The 18,685-nt window shown below is 41.1% G+C and overlaps 1 protein-coding gene across 2 annotated transcripts; it reads right to left on the bottom strand.

Moving 5' to 3' along the window:
• Positions 1 to 3,164: 3,164 nt before the first annotated feature.
• Cep55 (centrosomal protein 55) lies at positions 3,165 to 18,685 on the bottom strand. 2 transcript variants are annotated; one of them, NM_001025646.1, is made up of 9 exons: positions 18,514 to 18,641; positions 16,026 to 16,220; positions 14,149 to 14,424; positions 13,479 to 13,547; positions 8,801 to 8,951; positions 8,071 to 8,381; positions 6,815 to 6,886; positions 6,079 to 6,204; positions 3,165 to 4,291 (listed from the first exon to the last, which is right to left on the bottom strand). In NM_001025646.1, the coding sequence occupies exons 2-9, from the start codon at positions 16,206 to 16,208 to the stop codon at positions 4,091 to 4,093; spliced, it is 1,389 nt and encodes a 462-aa protein (NP_001020817.1). In that variant the 5' UTR covers positions 16,209 to 16,220; positions 18,514 to 18,641; the 3' UTR covers positions 3,165 to 4,090. The 2 variants fall into 2 exon arrangements, with proteins under 2 accessions (NP_001020817.1, XP_087407549.1); XM_087551423.1 differs by having other exon boundaries at positions 3,166 to 4,291; positions 18,606 to 18,685.

The raw sequence follows: 18,685 nt of genomic DNA, 5'->3' as shown, positions 1-18,685 counted from the left end.
AAGCTAAATTTTATATTCAGATTTCTAGCAGGAAAATCTTAATATTAAGCTACTAGGGTGGTTTAAGGGATTTGCTGGTGGCACTGTTTGGGGAGTTTGGGGGAGACGCAGGCTTGCTGGAGGAAGTGTGTCAATGGAGGCAGACTTTGAGAGATTATGGGATTGCTACACTTCCAGTTAGCTCTCTCTGCTTCGTGCTTGTGGTCAAATGTGAACTGTCAGCTTCCTGTCACATCCGCGGCTTGCAGCCATGCCTCCCTGCCATGACGGACTCTCATCCCTCTGGAACTATAAGCCAAAATAAACTCTTCCTTCTAGAAGTTGCCTTGGTCGTGGCATTTTACTATGCCAACAGAAAAGTTGAGAATACAGCCATATTGTATTAATTCTTCTTGGACAAAGAGTTCCCCCGTGAGAAATGTATGTCTAGTCTCCACTGCTGCTGCCGCCCCGTATCATTATCCACCAGACCGCCAAGAAGCAGGTACTAAAGCCCCTCCCATTCTAAAACGTGCCTGGGATAACGCAGAAGAATAGACTGCTGGACATAGCCTGAGGCCCAGGAAATGGCCTCTGGACCTTCGCCTTTCACTTATATAGAGACATAAAGAAATCAGTAGTGTAACTATTGCAGAGTGCACATAGCACTGTGTGTATGGTTTTTCCTGAGGCTCATTCATAAAGAATTCCTTCGGTCACTGAAAAAGACTGTTGGGTAGTTGTCAGTAAAGATAAATATCACCTATAGTAGCCCATTGTAAGTATTTCCCTAGTGGAAATGAAAAGATAGCCCCGCAAAAAATAGTTGCATAAGAGCCTTGGAGTGTGGATCAGCCGTAAAGCACATACATAGCATGCATAAGGCTCTGGATTTGATTCTCACACCACCAACACAAACAAATACCCCGCAACACTCAGGCAACATACAACTCAAATTCCTGCCAAGAGAAGTACAGAAAACTAAATTATATTTATAAAATGGAATGTTACTCAGCGATTAAAACGTTATGTGCACATGGTAGATGTGCATGCATTTGTATGCGAGCGTGTGAGTGTGCATGAGAGCGAGCGAGTACGACACACATGCAAATCATCATGAAAGAGGAGGGAAATATTTTAAGACAGGGAAGAAAGTGAGTGACCCAATATATGTGTGTAAAAGCAGAGGTCATCAGGAGTATCTGGGGGAGAAAATAAATGATTAAAGAAAAGTAGCATGGTTCATATATATATATATGAGGATACCATGATGGCATTACTTGTATGCCTAACGTATAATTTTTAAAGAAGTAACGAAAATTAAAAAAAATAAAAACACTGACAGTGCCTATGAGTCAAAAAGAAGCAAGATCCAGATATGTAGCTCCACATACGTGACTTCCAAGGCCTGACAAAACCAATGCACGGTAACAGACATGAGACTGCCTCTCATGAGGCCGGGACTCTGGGCTGGAGCCAGAGAAAAGACACTTCCAGGGATGGTGCTGCAGTCTGAAGCTTACAAGGATGCATGTGTCAAACCTCTAAATTAAGTTTGGTTGACGGAGAAAGGCTCTGTGGTTAAGAGCACTGGCTGCTCTTCCAGAAGACCCAGGTTCAATTTCCCAACCACGTGGCACCTTGCAAGCCCCTAAATTCCAGTTCAGAGGATCTGATGCCCTCTTCTGGCCTCTGTGAACATTGTACACGTGTGCACAAATATCCATGCCACCAGCAATGTTCATACACATAAAAATAAAATCTCAAATTAAAAAAGCAAACTTCATTTTGTATATCGTATTATGTGTAAAATATTGGTTTTTCTGTAAGCTTTTGGTCATTTGATATTTGAAACAATCTTGCTATGTAGCCCAAGCTGGTCTGGAACTTAGGGGTCTCTGAGAACAGCCTCCTGATCACTAGGATTACAGATGTGTGCTCACATGCATGCCATAAAGGACAAAGGGAATGACACCCCCAGTGTGTTTGTTGGAAATAACAATATAATGAAAAAGAGAGGGATGATGGATCCTTTTGTAGAGACACCACACTTTCCTATACACTGGTGATGACACTGGGTGAATTGCTTAACCTCTGAATGATGCTGAGATCAGTAAATACTTCACAGAGCTGCAACTAGGAATAACTATTCAACACCTAGTAAGTGCTGGTATTGTTCTTCAGAGCCAACTGTGGCCTAAGCACAAGTGGCCACATACCATAAAAATGGTAGATAGTGAAGAAAAAGAACTGCGTTCTACTCTTCAAAGGTTCAGGTCTTAAACTCTTGAGAGATCCTTGCTTCTGTAACATGATCCTGGAAAACCAAAAAAAGACTCTTCCTATTCTAATTATCAGCAAATGAAAATATGCAAAAATATAGGAAATATGCTGAATACAGGGAATGCTTCAGAGAACTGCTCCTTTTCTTGACATCCTCCCAAGGTACATTTTTATATTGGTGCCCCGTGGATAAAGTGTGCAGGGAAAATGCCCAACTCCAAAACTCCAATGAACTACATAAATGTACTCCAGGAGTTGGACTCAGGACCTGCTGGGTCTACCTAGCTGCTAACCCTACCTTCTGGCCATATGTCCAGGGGAACCCCTTGACCCAAACAGGTAAAGACCCAAGGCCTGGTATCTACTTCCGAATGGGCAAGACATTTTCTGTATCTATAAAGTCGAGGCAATGTCTGGCTTACTTACAATTTAGAAGGGAGCAATTTTCTTAGGACACATGTTTAGAATTAAAAGTGTGGTCTTTGAGATAGCACTGTGGGTCAGAATAAGAACTACAACCTGAAAAGTATTTCTGTATCTTTTGTCCAATTGAGGTTGAGGATATTAGGAGACTGGGATTATTAACTCCAAAGGCAAACTTTTATTTACAATAAGAGAACTGTATATTTTTTTTATGCTCCCAAAATACAAAAGCCAAAATCACATGAACCTTCTTCACAGGCTTGTTGCTTTGCCTTTGTAACAAACAGCTCAGAAAAATATTGATCAAGAGTTGCAGCAGAGGTACCAGAAAGCCTCCTTTACCTCCCTCACAGAATGGTTCTCGGATCTCCTCAGTTCCTATCACCTTATAATGTGTGCCAATCCAGACCCCCACCACCTCTCTGTGACTAGAGATCTTGAAACTATATATATGTATACACACACATACTAGACACGGCAAAACTTATTAAATATTTTATTATTTCCTCCTTCATATTGATAATAGTAGCCCAGGTGTAAGGATCTTAGAAAATCTGAAAGAATAAAACACATTTTGGTTCACATAGAGCATATATAAAAATATCTATTTAGAAAACAAACATCTGATAATTACACTGCTCAACCATCTTTAAGAGTGCTAAAAACAAAACAACAAAAAAGACAGAATAAAATCCCTGCAAATCAAATGAGGAGGCAAGATAGTTTTGCTCAAGTTTTGTTCATTTTGGCATTTTTGGAAACTGACCTATACTAATGAAATTTAAGTCAAAGTTATGGTCAGATAATATGAGTAAAAAGCACAGCTACTTAAAGGACTCTTCAAAGAAAACCTGCTTTGTGCTTAGAACAGTTAACAGCACTAAAGATTACAAAACTTCCCAACTTTTCTAGTAACCGTTCTACAATAGCAAGAGATATCAAGTGGAAGCGTCAGCATACAAAGCACTTACATAAAAATATCAGCACAGTAAGATCCATGGTTAATCACCTTCTGAGTCTCTTAAAACCCCCAAAGCATAGAATGTTTGCTGACTGGTCAGTAGCTTTAAGTCATAACCAATAACCCAAATAGCTCTTGTTTATTGAGTATTAGAACCGTGTGAAGTGCTAGTTACTGAACAGTGTTAAGTGCTAGAAGTTTGGATAGCCACTGCTCAGCACATTCTGTCACTGCAGCCTGAAGGCCACCAACTCAGAGAGTTGCTACCAAGGAAAATGCAAAGTGGCCAGAAAAATACAAGGACACCCTTATATGCCAGAGTGCCAAGGGTAGACGGAGTTTCTTGTGTGATTGATTAAGAGATGTACTGTGTGATTTAAAGTGCCTATAAACGAACACAGAATACAGTGTGGACTTTTCAGTACAAAGGTGAGAACGGTTCTGCTACTTCATGCAGTATTCCACATGGACAAGCAGGTCTCGATGTTCGGTGGCTGGGTACTGTACGCTGCACTTGGGACATTCCACTAGGCTTTCGTTGAGAACAGCAGTGGGACTCTTAGGTGAGGTAGCTTTCACTCTGTTTTCAGGCTCTCCCTGGAGTGGGAACGGCTGCTCTGTGAAGGTAAATCCATGTAGCTGCTTCTGCAAAACAAATGTCAACTGAACACCATTTGAACATAAGACTGAGGGATCGGGGCTGGAGAGATGGCTCAGCGGTTAAGAGCACCCGACTGCTCTTCCAGAGGTTATGAGTTCAATTCCCAGCAACCACATGGTGGCTCACAACCATCTGTAAAGAGTTCCAATGCCCTCTTCTGGTGTATCTGAAGACAGCTACAGTGTACTTATATATAATAAATAAATAAATCTTTAAAAAAAAAAAAAAAAGACTGAGGGATCGGCAGTGTGAACTGCTTCCTACACCCTCTGTGAGCCTCAGCCCTACAGATAGTTTATTTTGGATTTCTGCTCATCAATATTTTTGTTTTGTTTTTTAAGACAAAAGTTTCTTTTGGGGTGGAAAGATGGCTCAGCAGTTAAGAGCACTGATTGCTCTTCCAGTGATTCTGAGTTCTATTTCCAGCAACCACATGGTGGCTCACAACCATCTGTAATGGGATTTGATGCCTTCTTCTGGTGTGTCTGAAAAGAGTGACAGTGTACATCTCTCTCTCTCCCTCCCTCCCTCTCTCCCTCCCTCTCTCTCTCTCTCTCTCTCTCTCTCTCTCTCTCTGTATAATATAAATACATCTTTAAAAAAAAAAAAAGACAAGAGTTTCTCTGTGGAGCCCTGGCTATCCTGAACACACTTTGTAGATCAGGCTGGCCTCGAACTCAGAGATCTGTCTACCTCTGCATCCCAAGTGCTGGGATTAAAAGCATATGCCACCACCGCTCAGCTGTTCATCAATATTTTAGCGATAACATATAAGGTAGTCATAAACAACTTGGATAATGTAATGACTCAGGGAAGTAATGAGTTAGTTCTCATATACATAGGCTTGGCTAAGAGGCAGAGTCAACTGTAAAGGGAAGACACCATTTCTCTCCCTTTCCTTCAATTCACTGTACAAAACAATGGGATTTATCATGATATTTTCAAGAACGTGAATCCATCTGCCAGTTTTGTAAAACATCAGTAACTTAAGTACTAAAGAAGTATAAAGACGCTAGTACCTGGGAGGTTGAAGTGGGAAGGTGGAGGGACCAGACCCACCCCGGGCAGTGAAAACATAATACAAAAGAGCAGCGACCAAACCCTGTGTGAAACCGAGAGTATTGAAGACTTTCAGTAGCTCAGACAGGTTACACACACAGATGAGCAGGGCACTATAGAGCTTTGAGACTTCACTTTCTTAAAAAAGAATTTAAAATAGTCAGAAAACCTTAAAAATTTATATTTTACAATACATTATGAAGATATTTATTTTATTAATATAATAGTTAAAGTTACTTAGCAATTAATTTCTTTCCTCTCCCTTAGAAACTAGGAGTTATATTTATATTTCCCCACTTCCAAATATTCTATAGTTCTAAGACAATATATGAATGTGCACTAACAGGACATCTGGGTACACAGATGCACACAGATTCATTAGAGACACAAAAACAGAATGCCATACTGCCCTCTGTTCTACCTTCTCCCCTCTGTGCTAACTACTGTGGAGCGCTCAAGAACAGCAGCACCCAACCTGGGTAGGGGACGATCCCAGACACCAGTCAAGTAGCTATGAATAAGAGGATCGTGATGCCTCTCCTGAGTTCTGAAGTGGTGCTGTAACCTTAGGTGCCACAGAGAAGGCAACTCTTGATTTGGGGTAAAGTTCATTTTCAGCTATGTTACTGGTTTGGGAACTGAGCTAGCCCATAAATGGGGAGAGCAAAAGCAGAATGAAGGGTAAGTTTTATAGTAGCCTTTCACAACTTACCAAGGATTCCAACTGTGTTATTTGACTTTTTGCTTTCCGGAGCTCCTTAAGAATCACATACAGCTGATGCTGCATATTCTGGCGGTCGAGTTTTTCATTTTCAAAGTCTAGAGTACATGCCTGCATCTGGAATATGCCAGGACAAGACAGTCAGAGTTGGTAGATGCTGCCCGGTTCTCGTCACTGAATGCTTAGTCTGCATCAGCACAAGAATACTTGCTGGGCCTTCTTACCAAGAGCAAACCTGAGCACAGTGAGATTATTAGTAAGTGATGTTTATGGCTCAAGCACTGGTTTATAAACTAGCAAGGCCAAGGCCTAAGGTATGGATGAGCAGAGCTTAAAAAGTTGCTGCTTGGAGTTATTCCTCCACATTCTTGGAATTTATGGTGGGTATGGAAGAGAGGGGGAAAGATGGCTATTCCCTGGTTTGAAATATATTAAGAGTTTCTATACTCATTCGGAGGACAAATGGTGTCTGCTCTGCTTGAACTTACAGGCCAGCCTGGAAAAAGATCCTGTTAGGCTAGAAGTATTCCTACAGCCACTGGAGAGCAACCTGTCAGGACAACTGCCACCACACCTCTAAGACGTGGCTGGGCCTAAGGACAGTTAGATACGTGAATGGTGCAGAGTTGTTTTCGATTTTCAAGGAGTTCTCTGTGGAACAGCATAACCACCAGGGGAAATTCGGTGTTACCAGCCGGATGAACTTCTGCGCATCCACAGTCAGTACCTGCCGTTCCAGCAGAGCCACCCTGCTCTGCTCCTCTTGGTGCTTTAACAGAGAATCGTAGAGAATTCGGACCTGGAAGATGCAAGGAGAGCCTGCATTATGTCACCTGTCCTCCCCAGACAGAGAACCCACATCACTCTTCCCACCTCTAACCAGGACAACAGCTGCTGAGGGCCACGGCACATCCCAGCTCATCAGAGGCTTTCTACCTAAGCAGGATGAGCAGCAGCATCCCGGCCGAGAGTTCCCTGAGCAGCCAGAGTGACGGGCACAGCTGTGTGGCCATGGCCCTGTACTCAGAGGCTTTGATGTCAGCCATCATTTCAGAGTAGGATAACAGAGGATGAGCCTCATCTCTTATGCTAGTGACAGAGAAACTTAGTTATTTCTATTTAACCTTTCCTAAATGTCAGTACTTATACCAAAGTAAGCAGAGTAAAGACAGAAGAAAATGTTAGGATTAATGACTCTTCCTCAGCTCTCAACTTCTGCAGGATATTAAAAATTCTGTTATAGTAACAATAACTGCCACTGGCATCTACTTAGTTTTCAAAGTGCTTTTATATTCCTCCTCAGTTACTCCCTCCAACAGTCTTATGAGGCAAGTAGAGGTCATTATTCATTTGACTAGTGAATGCTGTGAATCAGAAGGTAGATAATTTGCTGCAGGCCATGCATGTACTCTGTCTGGAATCTAGGTGTGGATTCTATTGTTCTTTCTCTTCCTCCATGCTGCCAAGCAGAAGTGACATTAATGACTTTTTGTCACAGTAGTAATCAGTTCTAACACTCCCAAGCCATGCTGTCTCAAATCTAAAAGAGAACATGAGGGTGCTATGGATATTCATTTGGGCATAACATCAGCATACTCGAGTACAGCCTAGGAATGACTGGATCCCTCACTGCCTTTGGCTTCCCACATGCTCTACTCTCCAATCAAGTCTCAGGAGTGTGATCTCCTCCACTGACAGGAAATTCCCAGCATCACTTTGCACATTCCCACCATCAGTCCTCTGTCCCATACCATCACTTCTCTGAGGCCTCCATGAGCTCGTTTCTTTTCACATCATCCTGTTTTATCTTCCTGAGCATATCCACCTATTTAGGTACTAATTCCCAGTCTGCCTTTGTGCTAAAACATGAATGCCCAAAGGAGGCAGGGACTGCTTCTGCTCCTTCAGGGTTCCCCTATGCTCTGGGCTTCCTGACCCTTGGTTGAATTCTGAAGTAAGGAGATTGATCCCAAGCTGGTTCACCTGAGATAAAAGCTCTTCAGACTTCTTCCTCTCCTCTTCCAGTTTCCCCTTGAAGACACTGCTCTCTTCCCTGAGCTTCTGGATTTTCTCCGTCTTATGCTTGTCCTCTTCCAGGTGCTGTATGTCTGCCTTGCGCTGAGAACTCAACAGCTGGTTTAAATCTTCAACTTCTTTTTGAGTTTCTTCATATTTCCTTCGAAATTCATCCAGTTCTAAACGCAACTGAGTTACGGTTTGTCGCTCAACTTCAAGATCTTTTTTGGCATTTTCCAAGAGATGATCATATTTTTGCTTCTCCTCTTGAAGATAACCTGTAACAAACAAATTGGAAGATAGCTTAGGCTACATGGTAAGTCCCAGGCTAGCCAGGACTATGTAGCAAGACTTTATATCAATCCATCATCTACCCCCCAAAAAGGGAACTGGTACCCAGGTCAGCTCTGGAGGGAATGAGACTTTGAGGAAGGGGAAAGGTATTCATGTAGTGAAAATCACCCTAATTCCTGTGATGGAGGCTCTCACCTATGGCTTGTGTCCTCTTTTAATCTCAAAATAAGGGGAAAGGAAACAGACTTGCCAAATGCTATTTCTTACTTCAAGCTTAAAAGACATGATGTTATTTTCTTTCTAACATATCTATATATAAAAAAAAAAAAACTCTAAATTTGATGAACCACTCCTGTTGGAAATGTCAAGCTTATCCCCAAAGAACACTTTTATAGCTCAGTACCTTCTGATTCAGTCTTTTTCATCTGCTGTGGGAGGGAAGCAGCGGCAGTCTCTGTTCTCTTTTCAAGCTCAAAGATCTTTGCTAAAAGCCCTTTAACGTAGGCTTCTCGCTGCTGGTCGTACACAAGCCACTGCTGATTTTTCTCCAGAGCCTTATAGTGAATGAGAAGTTAACAGCATAGTAAGAAGCCTAGAACTGAGAATACGTAAGGGGGAGGGGGTTTCCGTGACATTGCCTTTTCTAACACATAAAATCTTAGAGCTGGGGTTGGGGATTTAGCTCAGTGGTAGAGCGCTTGCCTAGGAAGCGCAAGGCCCTGGGTTCGGTCCCCAGCTCTGAAAAAAAGAACCAAAAAAAAAAAAAAATCTTAGAGCTTATAAATCACTTACAGGCAGCCACTGCATGCCACATCCCTTTAGAATACATGACAGTCAGTTTCTAGGGAATTAATTTTGCCTGTTAGCTAGAATGCCCCTGGGGCAGGCACAGAAATAAGCTGTTCAAATCTCACTTCTAGAAAGAGCTTTGGTACTAACACTCACCATCCTTTACTAGTGGACTCTTAGAAACTTAACCAAATCAAAATAAAAGGAGTCTGTCAGGCAGACCAGCCATTCCTAGAAGACACATGCCATTCCTCCTTGCCACCTTTCCCTCAATTTGCTAGGGAGCGTGGGCAGCTTTGCTGCTGAAAATGGTACATTCAAGTGAAAAGCTACAGAAGGGTCAGGTTGGAACCTGTAACCCCAGCTCTACATCAGCTAAGAGAAGACCATGAGCTAAAGACCCATGTGGACTATGTGGTGGGACTTTGTCTCTAAATAACTACATAGCTAGGTGTGGTAATACCCACCTGTAATCTTAGAACTTGGGAGACAGAGGCAGAGGATCTCTGTGAGTTTGAAACCAGCCAGGGCTATGTAATGAGATACTGTTTCAAAAATAAAAACAAATAAATCAACAAGATGGCTAGAAAGGACCACTAACCTGCTGTTAATAGGGAGGGGAAGAAGGTCTGGAAATTGGAAGACACTGTGAATATGCAATGAGATTACAAATTCTGTCCAACCTACTTGTTCAGGCTGATAGGATGGGATTGTCCCCTTGTTCTATGATCCGGAGAGGCCAGGAAATAAGTTTTAACAACTATTTGTGCAAAATGGTCATACACATCCAAACCGGATATCATGTGCATGTTAAATGTTTTGGGCGAAGGGTCCCGAAAGACACATACATGATGATGTATGTCTTAGCGTAATATTCCATCACACTGGCCAAGCTCCTCTGCATTGAGTCCTCATGAGGGATCTCTAGCTAATATTCAAATTTAGTTCTAAAAACCACCCAGTCACTGGACCTAGTGATGCAAACCTTTAATCCCAGCACTCGGGAAGCAGAGGCAGGAGGATCTTTATGAGTTTGAGGCCAGCCAGAGCAAGTTCCAAGACAGCCAGGGCTGTTATACAGAAAAGTTTATTGATAAAACTGGATTGGGGATGGTAGGTTAACTAAAAGTATTGTGTACATGTTAAATTAAATTTACTCAGTTCCTGCTTAAGGTATAGGAAATACATATGTAGGTAGGGTTAAATAATTAGAGATATATATGCAGTTCCCTTTTGAAAGGTTTAGGAGGGGCTGGAGAGATGGCTTAGCGGTTAAGAGCACTGACTGCTCTTCCAGAGGTCCTGAGTTCAAATCCCAGCAACCACATGGTGGCTCACAACCATCTGTAATGGGATCTGATGCCCTCTCCTGATGTGTCTGAAGACAGCTACAGTGTACTTATAATAAATAAATAAATAAATAAATAAATAAATAAATAAATAAATAAATCTTTAAAAAAAAAGAAAGGCTTAGGAAAAAATATTTTATATATTTGTGTAGGTGAAAGGTATTAAGAGAAAAATACAAAAACAGGCTTAAAAATGCCATGAAGGGTTAAATTTAGGTAAAGAATATAAAAGAGATACATGTATCATTCTCATTCTTAGAACTTTTCTATTTATATCTTCCAAATTTAAAAAAAATTTTACCTATCTCCTCTAAGTTGTTTGAAAATCTAATTTGTAGCAGTAAGTCCATTTCTCGGTCTTACTGCCTTCAGCTGGTTATCTGGTCGGTATAGCTTGCACAAAAATGATAGCAGTACTGACATTTGAAAACATTTATGGCATTATCAGTTTCCTTCAAAAGACTACACTTCCCAGCTTCCTTTGCAGCCAAACAAGACAACCTCAGAAGGGAAGCACTATGGGAAGGAACCTAACATATGCATGATAGTCACATCCTCCCCCTAAAAAAGTCTGGGTCACCCTTTTCCATGGGACTCTCATCTGCCTTCATGGGGTGAGATATATGGCACAACCATCCATGTGGGTGTGTCTGCCCCCTCTAAAATACCATGCAGCACAGCAAAATGCAGTCCTTAACTCGGAGACGCCCAATTAGGTCTTGGGTCACAGGACCCCTGTTATCTTGGTGATCCCCATATCAGTAAAAGATTCCAAGATCTTCCCACTGGCTACGACTGGCTGAGAACTGGAAGCCAAAAGCTATAGGAACCTTTCACTGGCCCTGTGGCCTCGAGTGACAGGAGTAGAAGATGCACCCATCTACACGGGTAAGATTATCGCACACCCACAAACACACACACAACCCTGTCCACCAATAAACATGGTCCTCCCTAAGGTCAGATGCACTTCTCGTTCTGCCTCTTAAAGATCCCTAAGAAATCTAACAATTATTACCAGGCAATTATTTCAAAATGCCTGACAGACCTAAATGGTGACTGAATACTTTAAAAAAACATATTCATGCAACCCTAGAGCTTATTTTACCCGAACAAATACTAATTCTTAGGTACAAGCCTCCTGAGCATCAGCCTGGGAACTGAGATGGAACCAGTTTCCAAGCTCTTACAAGGCAAACCTGCCAGTGTACACTGAGGAGTGAACGTCCCCTTCCTGCTCTCCAGGTCTCCCAAGGATAATTCTCCTCTTTCTCAAAGATCTGAGGACATCTTCAAGAAACCAGAAGAGCTTCAGACCAGCCTGAAGTGCTTCAGAAGTTAGGAGTAACTAGCGTGCCCCTGGACCAGCAGCAACAGCATTCAGGAAATGCAGACTCCAAGTCCCACGCCAGACCTATTAAATCCGAAATCTACATTTCAAGAAAATCCTGTGGATTCGCCTCTAGGCTCAGTTTAGATTTAGCTCGAAGGTGAATTGGTTTAGATTTACTAGTGTCTTTCTCATGTAAATGAAGGGGCCCAGCCAGGAGAAACAAGAAGAGAAAAGATTTTTCCTTTTAAGGAATGGTTGGAAATCCAGCAAGACAGAAGTAAACTATAAGGAAATGGAAAGGGTGTAGGGTAAATTAACTAAATACAGGCACCTAATTGGTAGGTGTACACAGATAGGCAAATTCCCTGTAAAAGATGCTACGGAAAGGCTCTATTTTGTAAATTTTTAAAAACTATGCTTATTTCAATTACCTTCAGGTAAATACTTTGATAAAGGTACCAAACCATCTTGTATAGATACTCAAGATATTTAAATTCTTCTTTTGAAAATCAAATAGATAGGAATCTTAAGAGCCACTTATCAGGTATCAGGGTAAACACACCATGTTTCTGTAATAAGAATAGCTACCTGGTGATCTAATAATTATATTCAATTTCCATCAAAACTTAGTTATCTACTTATAAGTTAGAAATAATAAAGCTTTCTGGTACATCTAAAGTGACCTCAAGTCTGTTTCTAGAGAACTACTGAGTATAGAGACCACGTTTCCTTTCCAAATATTCTCGAATAAAGATGGGAAGATATTGATTGTTAGGTTTCAAGCCCCAGATGAACAACAGCTGAGGTGCCTACCTAACATATCAAAGCGGACCTGTCTTCCAGGTTCTCCCAGCATCCCTCAGTCCATACAGGTTACAGAGTAAGACTGGCAAACCCCACCCCTAATGCCCTTCCCCCAGACTCTTCCCAATATAATCCAGACATTTTTAGTTACCCACCTCTTTCTTCTTCTTTCTTTCTTTCTTTCTTTCTTTCTTTCTTTCTTTCTTCCTTTCTTCCTTTCTTCCTTTCTTCCTTTCTTTCTTTTCTTTATCTATCCATCCATCCCTCCATCCATCCACTCATCCATTGCTCCATCCATCCATCCATCCATCTATCTATCACCTTTGGCCTCCTGGATGCTACACCTGGTTCCCCTTTCTCCTCTATCCACTCTCCTCATGTGGCTCAGGGTCATGTCCACTATGGACTCTCCCAGATGTCCCTGCCTCTGGCTGTGCTCTCCCTTTTATCTACAATAAACTTTCTCTTCCACCACACCTAGGAGCAGACATGTCCTTTCCTTTCCTTTTTATTTCTTTTTTTTATTTAATAAATACATTATCAAATTGATAGACAAAAAGAAAAGCGTCAGGTGAAAAAGAATACTGCCAAGGTAGTTGAAAGTTTAGTTCCAGGGCTTTCCAATCTACGGATTTTTTTATACCATGGTCTCAAACACTCAGTTCTCCTGCCTCTTCATTAGATGCTTTTTGTTTAAATCATAACACATAATGATTTCAATTTCTATGAAATTTAAAGAACCTGTGGATTAGTCCACTTTACCCATTGTTTAACCAAACCAAACCAAACCAAACCACCCAACAACTTACATCTTTCAGCTGCATTTCCTTTTCATGAATACTATTCATTGATGAGTTGAAGCAGTTTGCAGGCACGCTCTGTAAATAAGCCAATAGTAATCGACATCATCAACTTCCTTACAATACAAACTTCATTATATTTAGTTCCATAAAAATACAAAATATGTCTCAAGACATCCCAAACACGCCTCTACTAGTGGTGAACCACCAAGCCAGGTGAGAATTACCAGTGGACTACTACACAGATCGTTGTTCTTTCTGAGACATTGCTCCTCTCAAATAGGAGAGAAAGAAAAATGTATGTGCAGTTAGAAAAAAATACACTGGGATAACCATTTATCTCAAATATGAAAACTAACCAAAAACTTCAATTTAATGTTTATTTAATGCAAAACTACTGAAATAAAATCTCAGCAAAATCTTCTTGACTACTGAAACTATGGCATAGACTGTCTTCTGACTATTCATCTGTGTGGGGAGTGCAGGGAACCGAATTAACTATTTTTATTTATGGAAGAGGGACTCAACTTAAAAAAAAAAACAAACAAAAAGAAGGTGAAGAGATCTGCAGGTGCACTAAGGTGTTGCATCACTTCACAAACTTTAAAAAACTCATTCTTCATAGAATTATACTTTGTACCAGACAGGAAAAGATCTCAGTTTAAAGGAAGTTCAGCACCTGCGATAGGTGGAGTGTACTGGCTTTGCTTTCAAGTTCGGAAAGTCTTTTCGTCGTGGCAGACAACTGCTTTTTCAGGATATCTGTCTCTCTGGATAAGGACTCCAGCAACTGCTGCTTCTTCTCACACTCCTTGGTTTTCTCCTCCAGCTGCTCGAGCAATGACGAAGAGCTATATCTTGACCTTAGGTGGTCTTTGAGTCTCTGTATTTCTTTGTCCTTCTCCATGAGGTAATAAACATTCTTTTCTCTCTCGGCTTCAAGAACTTGAATTTTCTAGATAGGAACTAAGAAGAATCTTAGAACTAAGCCAGGTCAAACATCCAGCTAAACAATATTGCAACAAGCCTTTAAGAAGTATTTACTACATATCAACTTTGATTTTATGAGATCAGGACCAAAAATACAAGATGAAGCTCAAGCTCGGTTCTCTGCTCAGACAGCTCACAGGCACACCGGTCCTTTCATTAATGCCATCTGTGCTCTAGTTAACATGGATACACACTGAATAGGTAGAGAGAGAGAGGGAGAGAGGAAAGACCATCTCTATCAAGGGTAGCAGAAGGAGGCTAATCCAATGTCACATGGCTGTGGGAAAACAGGAAAGAGCCAAGAAAAACATGATAAAAACAACTGTCAGTAGGAAAAGGAAAAGAGGGAGGGGGTAGTGAATGGCATAGTATCCTTCTGGCATCCCCAAAATAGTGAAAACAGAACGCTTCCAAGTTATAGAGACAATAAAAATATAATATATACAGTAAGTCAGTATGTTTTACAATCTTAAACACAGCATGCTAGGTTTGACTATGATCCCTCAAATTTGCTTAACCCTCAATGCAACAATGTTAGAGGTCATGGGGTCATGGGGGCACAGCGCTCATGGGTAGATTCATGTGTTGTCATGGGTCACTTATCAGTGGAAAGGAATTTAGCCCTCGTCCCCCATATACCTCATATGCTTGCCTGGCCTTCTTTTATGGGATAACACAACTTGAAGACCCTTACCTGATGCACTGTGCTTTTGGACTTGGCAGCTAAATATTTCTTTCTCCTTCCCTCCCTACTCAAATTATAGCACTGTGTTGTAACAACACAAAAGACTGATATTATATAACATATTTTATCAATAATATGAATATAATTAAGATAAAAGGGCTGGAGAGATGGTTCAGTGGTTAAGAGCATGGGCTGTTCTTCTAGAGGACAGATACAATTCTCAGAGTGTACATGTGCGCACACACGCACACGTGCACGCTCGAACACACACACACACACACACGGCAGCTCATAACTGTAATTGTAGTTCCAGGGAGCTCCAACACCCTCACATGGGCATATATGCAGGCAAAACACCAATGCACATGAAATAAAAAAATAAGTAAATAAATAAATAATTTTTATAAGATAGATTATCAAGAAGTTACGTGGTGAATGCCAAATTAGTTTATTGGTTTGTTTTCAATATTTGAAAAAAAAACATAATAAATGTTATAGCACATAATCATGGCACTTAAAAGTGGATGCGGGGGAATCAGAAATTTAGGGTCATCCTCAGCTATATAGCTCAAGTTCCAGACCAACCTGTACTACTTGAGACCCTACCTGAAAGAGCAAAACAAAACAACAGCAAAACTGTGAGGATCCTGAAGTGGAGTTGGTTCAGCAGTTGAGAGCATTTGCTGCTTCTGCAAAGGAACCATACTTAATTCCCTGCACCTACATGGTAGTTGAGAACCACCAAATTCAAGATCAACTTTCTAGAACTAAAAAGAACAGGTTAAGCCAGGACAATGGGAAGAATAAGAATAAAGTATCAAAAAGCCAAATGCACTGCTTTCTACAATGTGTACGCCTTAAAGGAGTCAAGGGCCATTTACCTCCAGAAGTTTGCTTCTGTCTTTATTGGCCACTTTTCCTTTCCCATTGGTGATTTCATCCAGGGATGTTTTGAAGGCTGCAATTTCTCCCTTAAATTTCTCTAGCGCAGTGTCTGACTTGGAGCTGCTAGGCCTCGATCCCCATTTGCTTTTAATTAAATCTTTGGGACTTCTGGAAGACATCTTTGAGATGATCTGTGAAAAAGAAAAAAATAAGTTTTAAAAATTCAAGTGCATTTGAAGTCTGAGTTTAAACTTTTATATCTCAGGTTTAGAAGAGGCCTTATAATGTACTTCGTTTTAAATAGAAGTGATTTATCCAAATCAGAGGGATCCAGAAAGAAAACTGAGGAAGATTTCTAGGGTGTTATAATGAATCTAAAACTCTCAGGTGGTGGATACCAGGGAAATATCCACCTTCTAGAAATGACGATTTGTTTATTTATAGTTGCTATTGTTTGAGAACAGATCTCTCAGTAGAGCCCAGGCTAGTCTGAAACTTGCTATGAAACCAGGATGGCACTGAACTCACAATCCTCCCGCTTCAGCCTCCCAGGTAACGGGCTTATAGTCATCTGTAAATTAACAGGAAGTTTTTGTTTACAATCAGTGGAAGGGTCCTCAGGCCTTACACTTTCAAGGTAATATCATACTCATGAATAAAAATTATAAGTTTATAGTCCTGAAAAGGTCATTTTTCAACATGTGCCCTGTTTTAGAACTCCATCTTAATAACTTTGGAGAGTACGGTAGGAAGAAGTGAGAAAATCCAACTGGAGATATTTATAGAAAGAGAGGTATAATACTCGGAGACTTGAAGGGTAGAAGAAAGGAAGGGGCAAATGAAATAAGGACAAGTTTCATAACTGCTGACAGTACTGGATGAGAGTTTAGAAGCAAATGTAGAATACAAACTCTAGGCAGGCAGATGTGTAGTAAAATATACTGTATATATAAATAATGTATAAAATAGCTGTCCATTAGGGAGATTAAAAAACTAAACATCTTTCTACCTTATACATCCTGATATAAAAACAATGGCAGTGTGATTATGGAATGTAAACAGAGATGAGACCTTTACTTTATTTAACAATTACTACAGAGCTGTGGTGGTGCATGCTAATAATTCTAGCACTCAGGAAGTAGAGGCAGGAGAGCTAGGAGTTCAAGGTCAGCCTCACTTGCATAGAGATTGAGGGCAGCCTAGGGCTGCACAAAACTGTTTAAACGAATAATAACTTGTTATTAAATGATAATTAATAATTAAACAATAATTGAATATTACTACAAAGCCCTTTGTACTGGGTAACGTAATAGGGACTGGATATAAACTAGTTAAAGCAACAGGAAGAAGACGAGACAACATTGTCCCTGATGCTAGGAAACCTTTGGTACAGTGCTGCAGGAACAGCAATGCAGCCAAAGAAAAGGGATTCACGTATCACAAACTGTAATTAAAACAAAGAGGAATACTCATAGTCATAAAAGCTACCAATAAAAACAAGGAGATCTACTTAGGGTGGTGACTGTGAGGTTGTCCTGAATAAAATCAGCCTAAAAACAATAGAACTGTATAAACAAGCTTGAACAAAGTCTATATTAATGCATTCAACGTGTATTTTTGCCCATTATCTTGACAAATACTAAATAAATTAGCTGGTCCAATCTGCTGAGGCAAATGCAGTTCTTATGTCTTAGGAACTGGCTATCACAAGAGTTTCTCCCTGAGCTTTTGCTGATGTCACAAGGAGGATTTGACACAGTCTGAAAGAACCCCCAGGACATTTGCATCCTAACTTTTGGAGAGGACTCCTAAAAACTAGCGTTCCTGACTCTGGTCTAGACTGACCCAGCACACACTCTTCCCACCTGGTCCTACCACCTTCCTTTCCCAGGATTTTCTATTCCATTGATCACAAAGTTCTTCTACTCAAGAACCTACCTACTCAGTCCTAGTGGCATCTCCTAGTGGCATCTTCTTCAGGAAGCGTTCTCTTAAGTTTAATAAGGAACACAGAACTTACCCCACATACACAAGCTAAAGACAGTTCTTATCTGCTCCCAACATTTTTTTTTCAGTCAACAACTGTTCAAAAGAGCTGTAGTTTGATTTTTTTTTTTTCCTTTTGGTCATACAGGAGCATAAAGGCAGTTGCTTGGAAATCTCTGACTGGATCGAAGGGACCAAAGTCATTCTGGTCAGAATGAGATTAAAGAAGCATTTCCATTCAGTGAATCGCACAAATCTATGAGGGGTGAGGAAAGAGGCATGAAAATAAAAGCTGCAAAGAGAAGCGCTTGCTAATAGAAAAGGTCGAACGCACGAGAGACCTGAGAGACCTGGTCAGGTCGCCGGCTTCTCTGTTAAGAAAGAATACCGCAAAGTTAAAAGGAATCGAAAAGACAACCGGCAGGACCTCACAGGCACCCAGCGTGGTGTCTCTCAGGAAACTAGCGCAGACGGAGTCGTGCGGCGTTATCTGCTCACCAAAGCTCCTCCGGAGAGGTCCAGTCCAGCCCTGGGGCTACGGGCTCCGGCTGCTCTCCCCTCCCTCCCCGGCCAAGGTCCGGACCACTCACTGCCTGAGACAAACACAGCGGTCGCGTCGCTGCGTCAGACCCTCTACAAGCTCCAGCCAGGACACCGCTTCCGGGAGTTT

The sequence above is a fragment of the Rattus norvegicus genome, chromosome 1, assembly GCF_021556685.1.
Source record: "Rattus norvegicus strain SHRSP/BbbUtx chromosome 1, alternate assembly SHRSP_T2T, whole genome shotgun sequence".
NCBI classification, from domain to species: domain Eukaryota; kingdom Metazoa; phylum Chordata; class Mammalia; order Rodentia; family Muridae; genus Rattus; species Rattus norvegicus.
The sequence above is the reverse complement of the archived record's forward strand: the minus strand, read 5'-3'. Positions and strand labels throughout refer to the sequence as shown.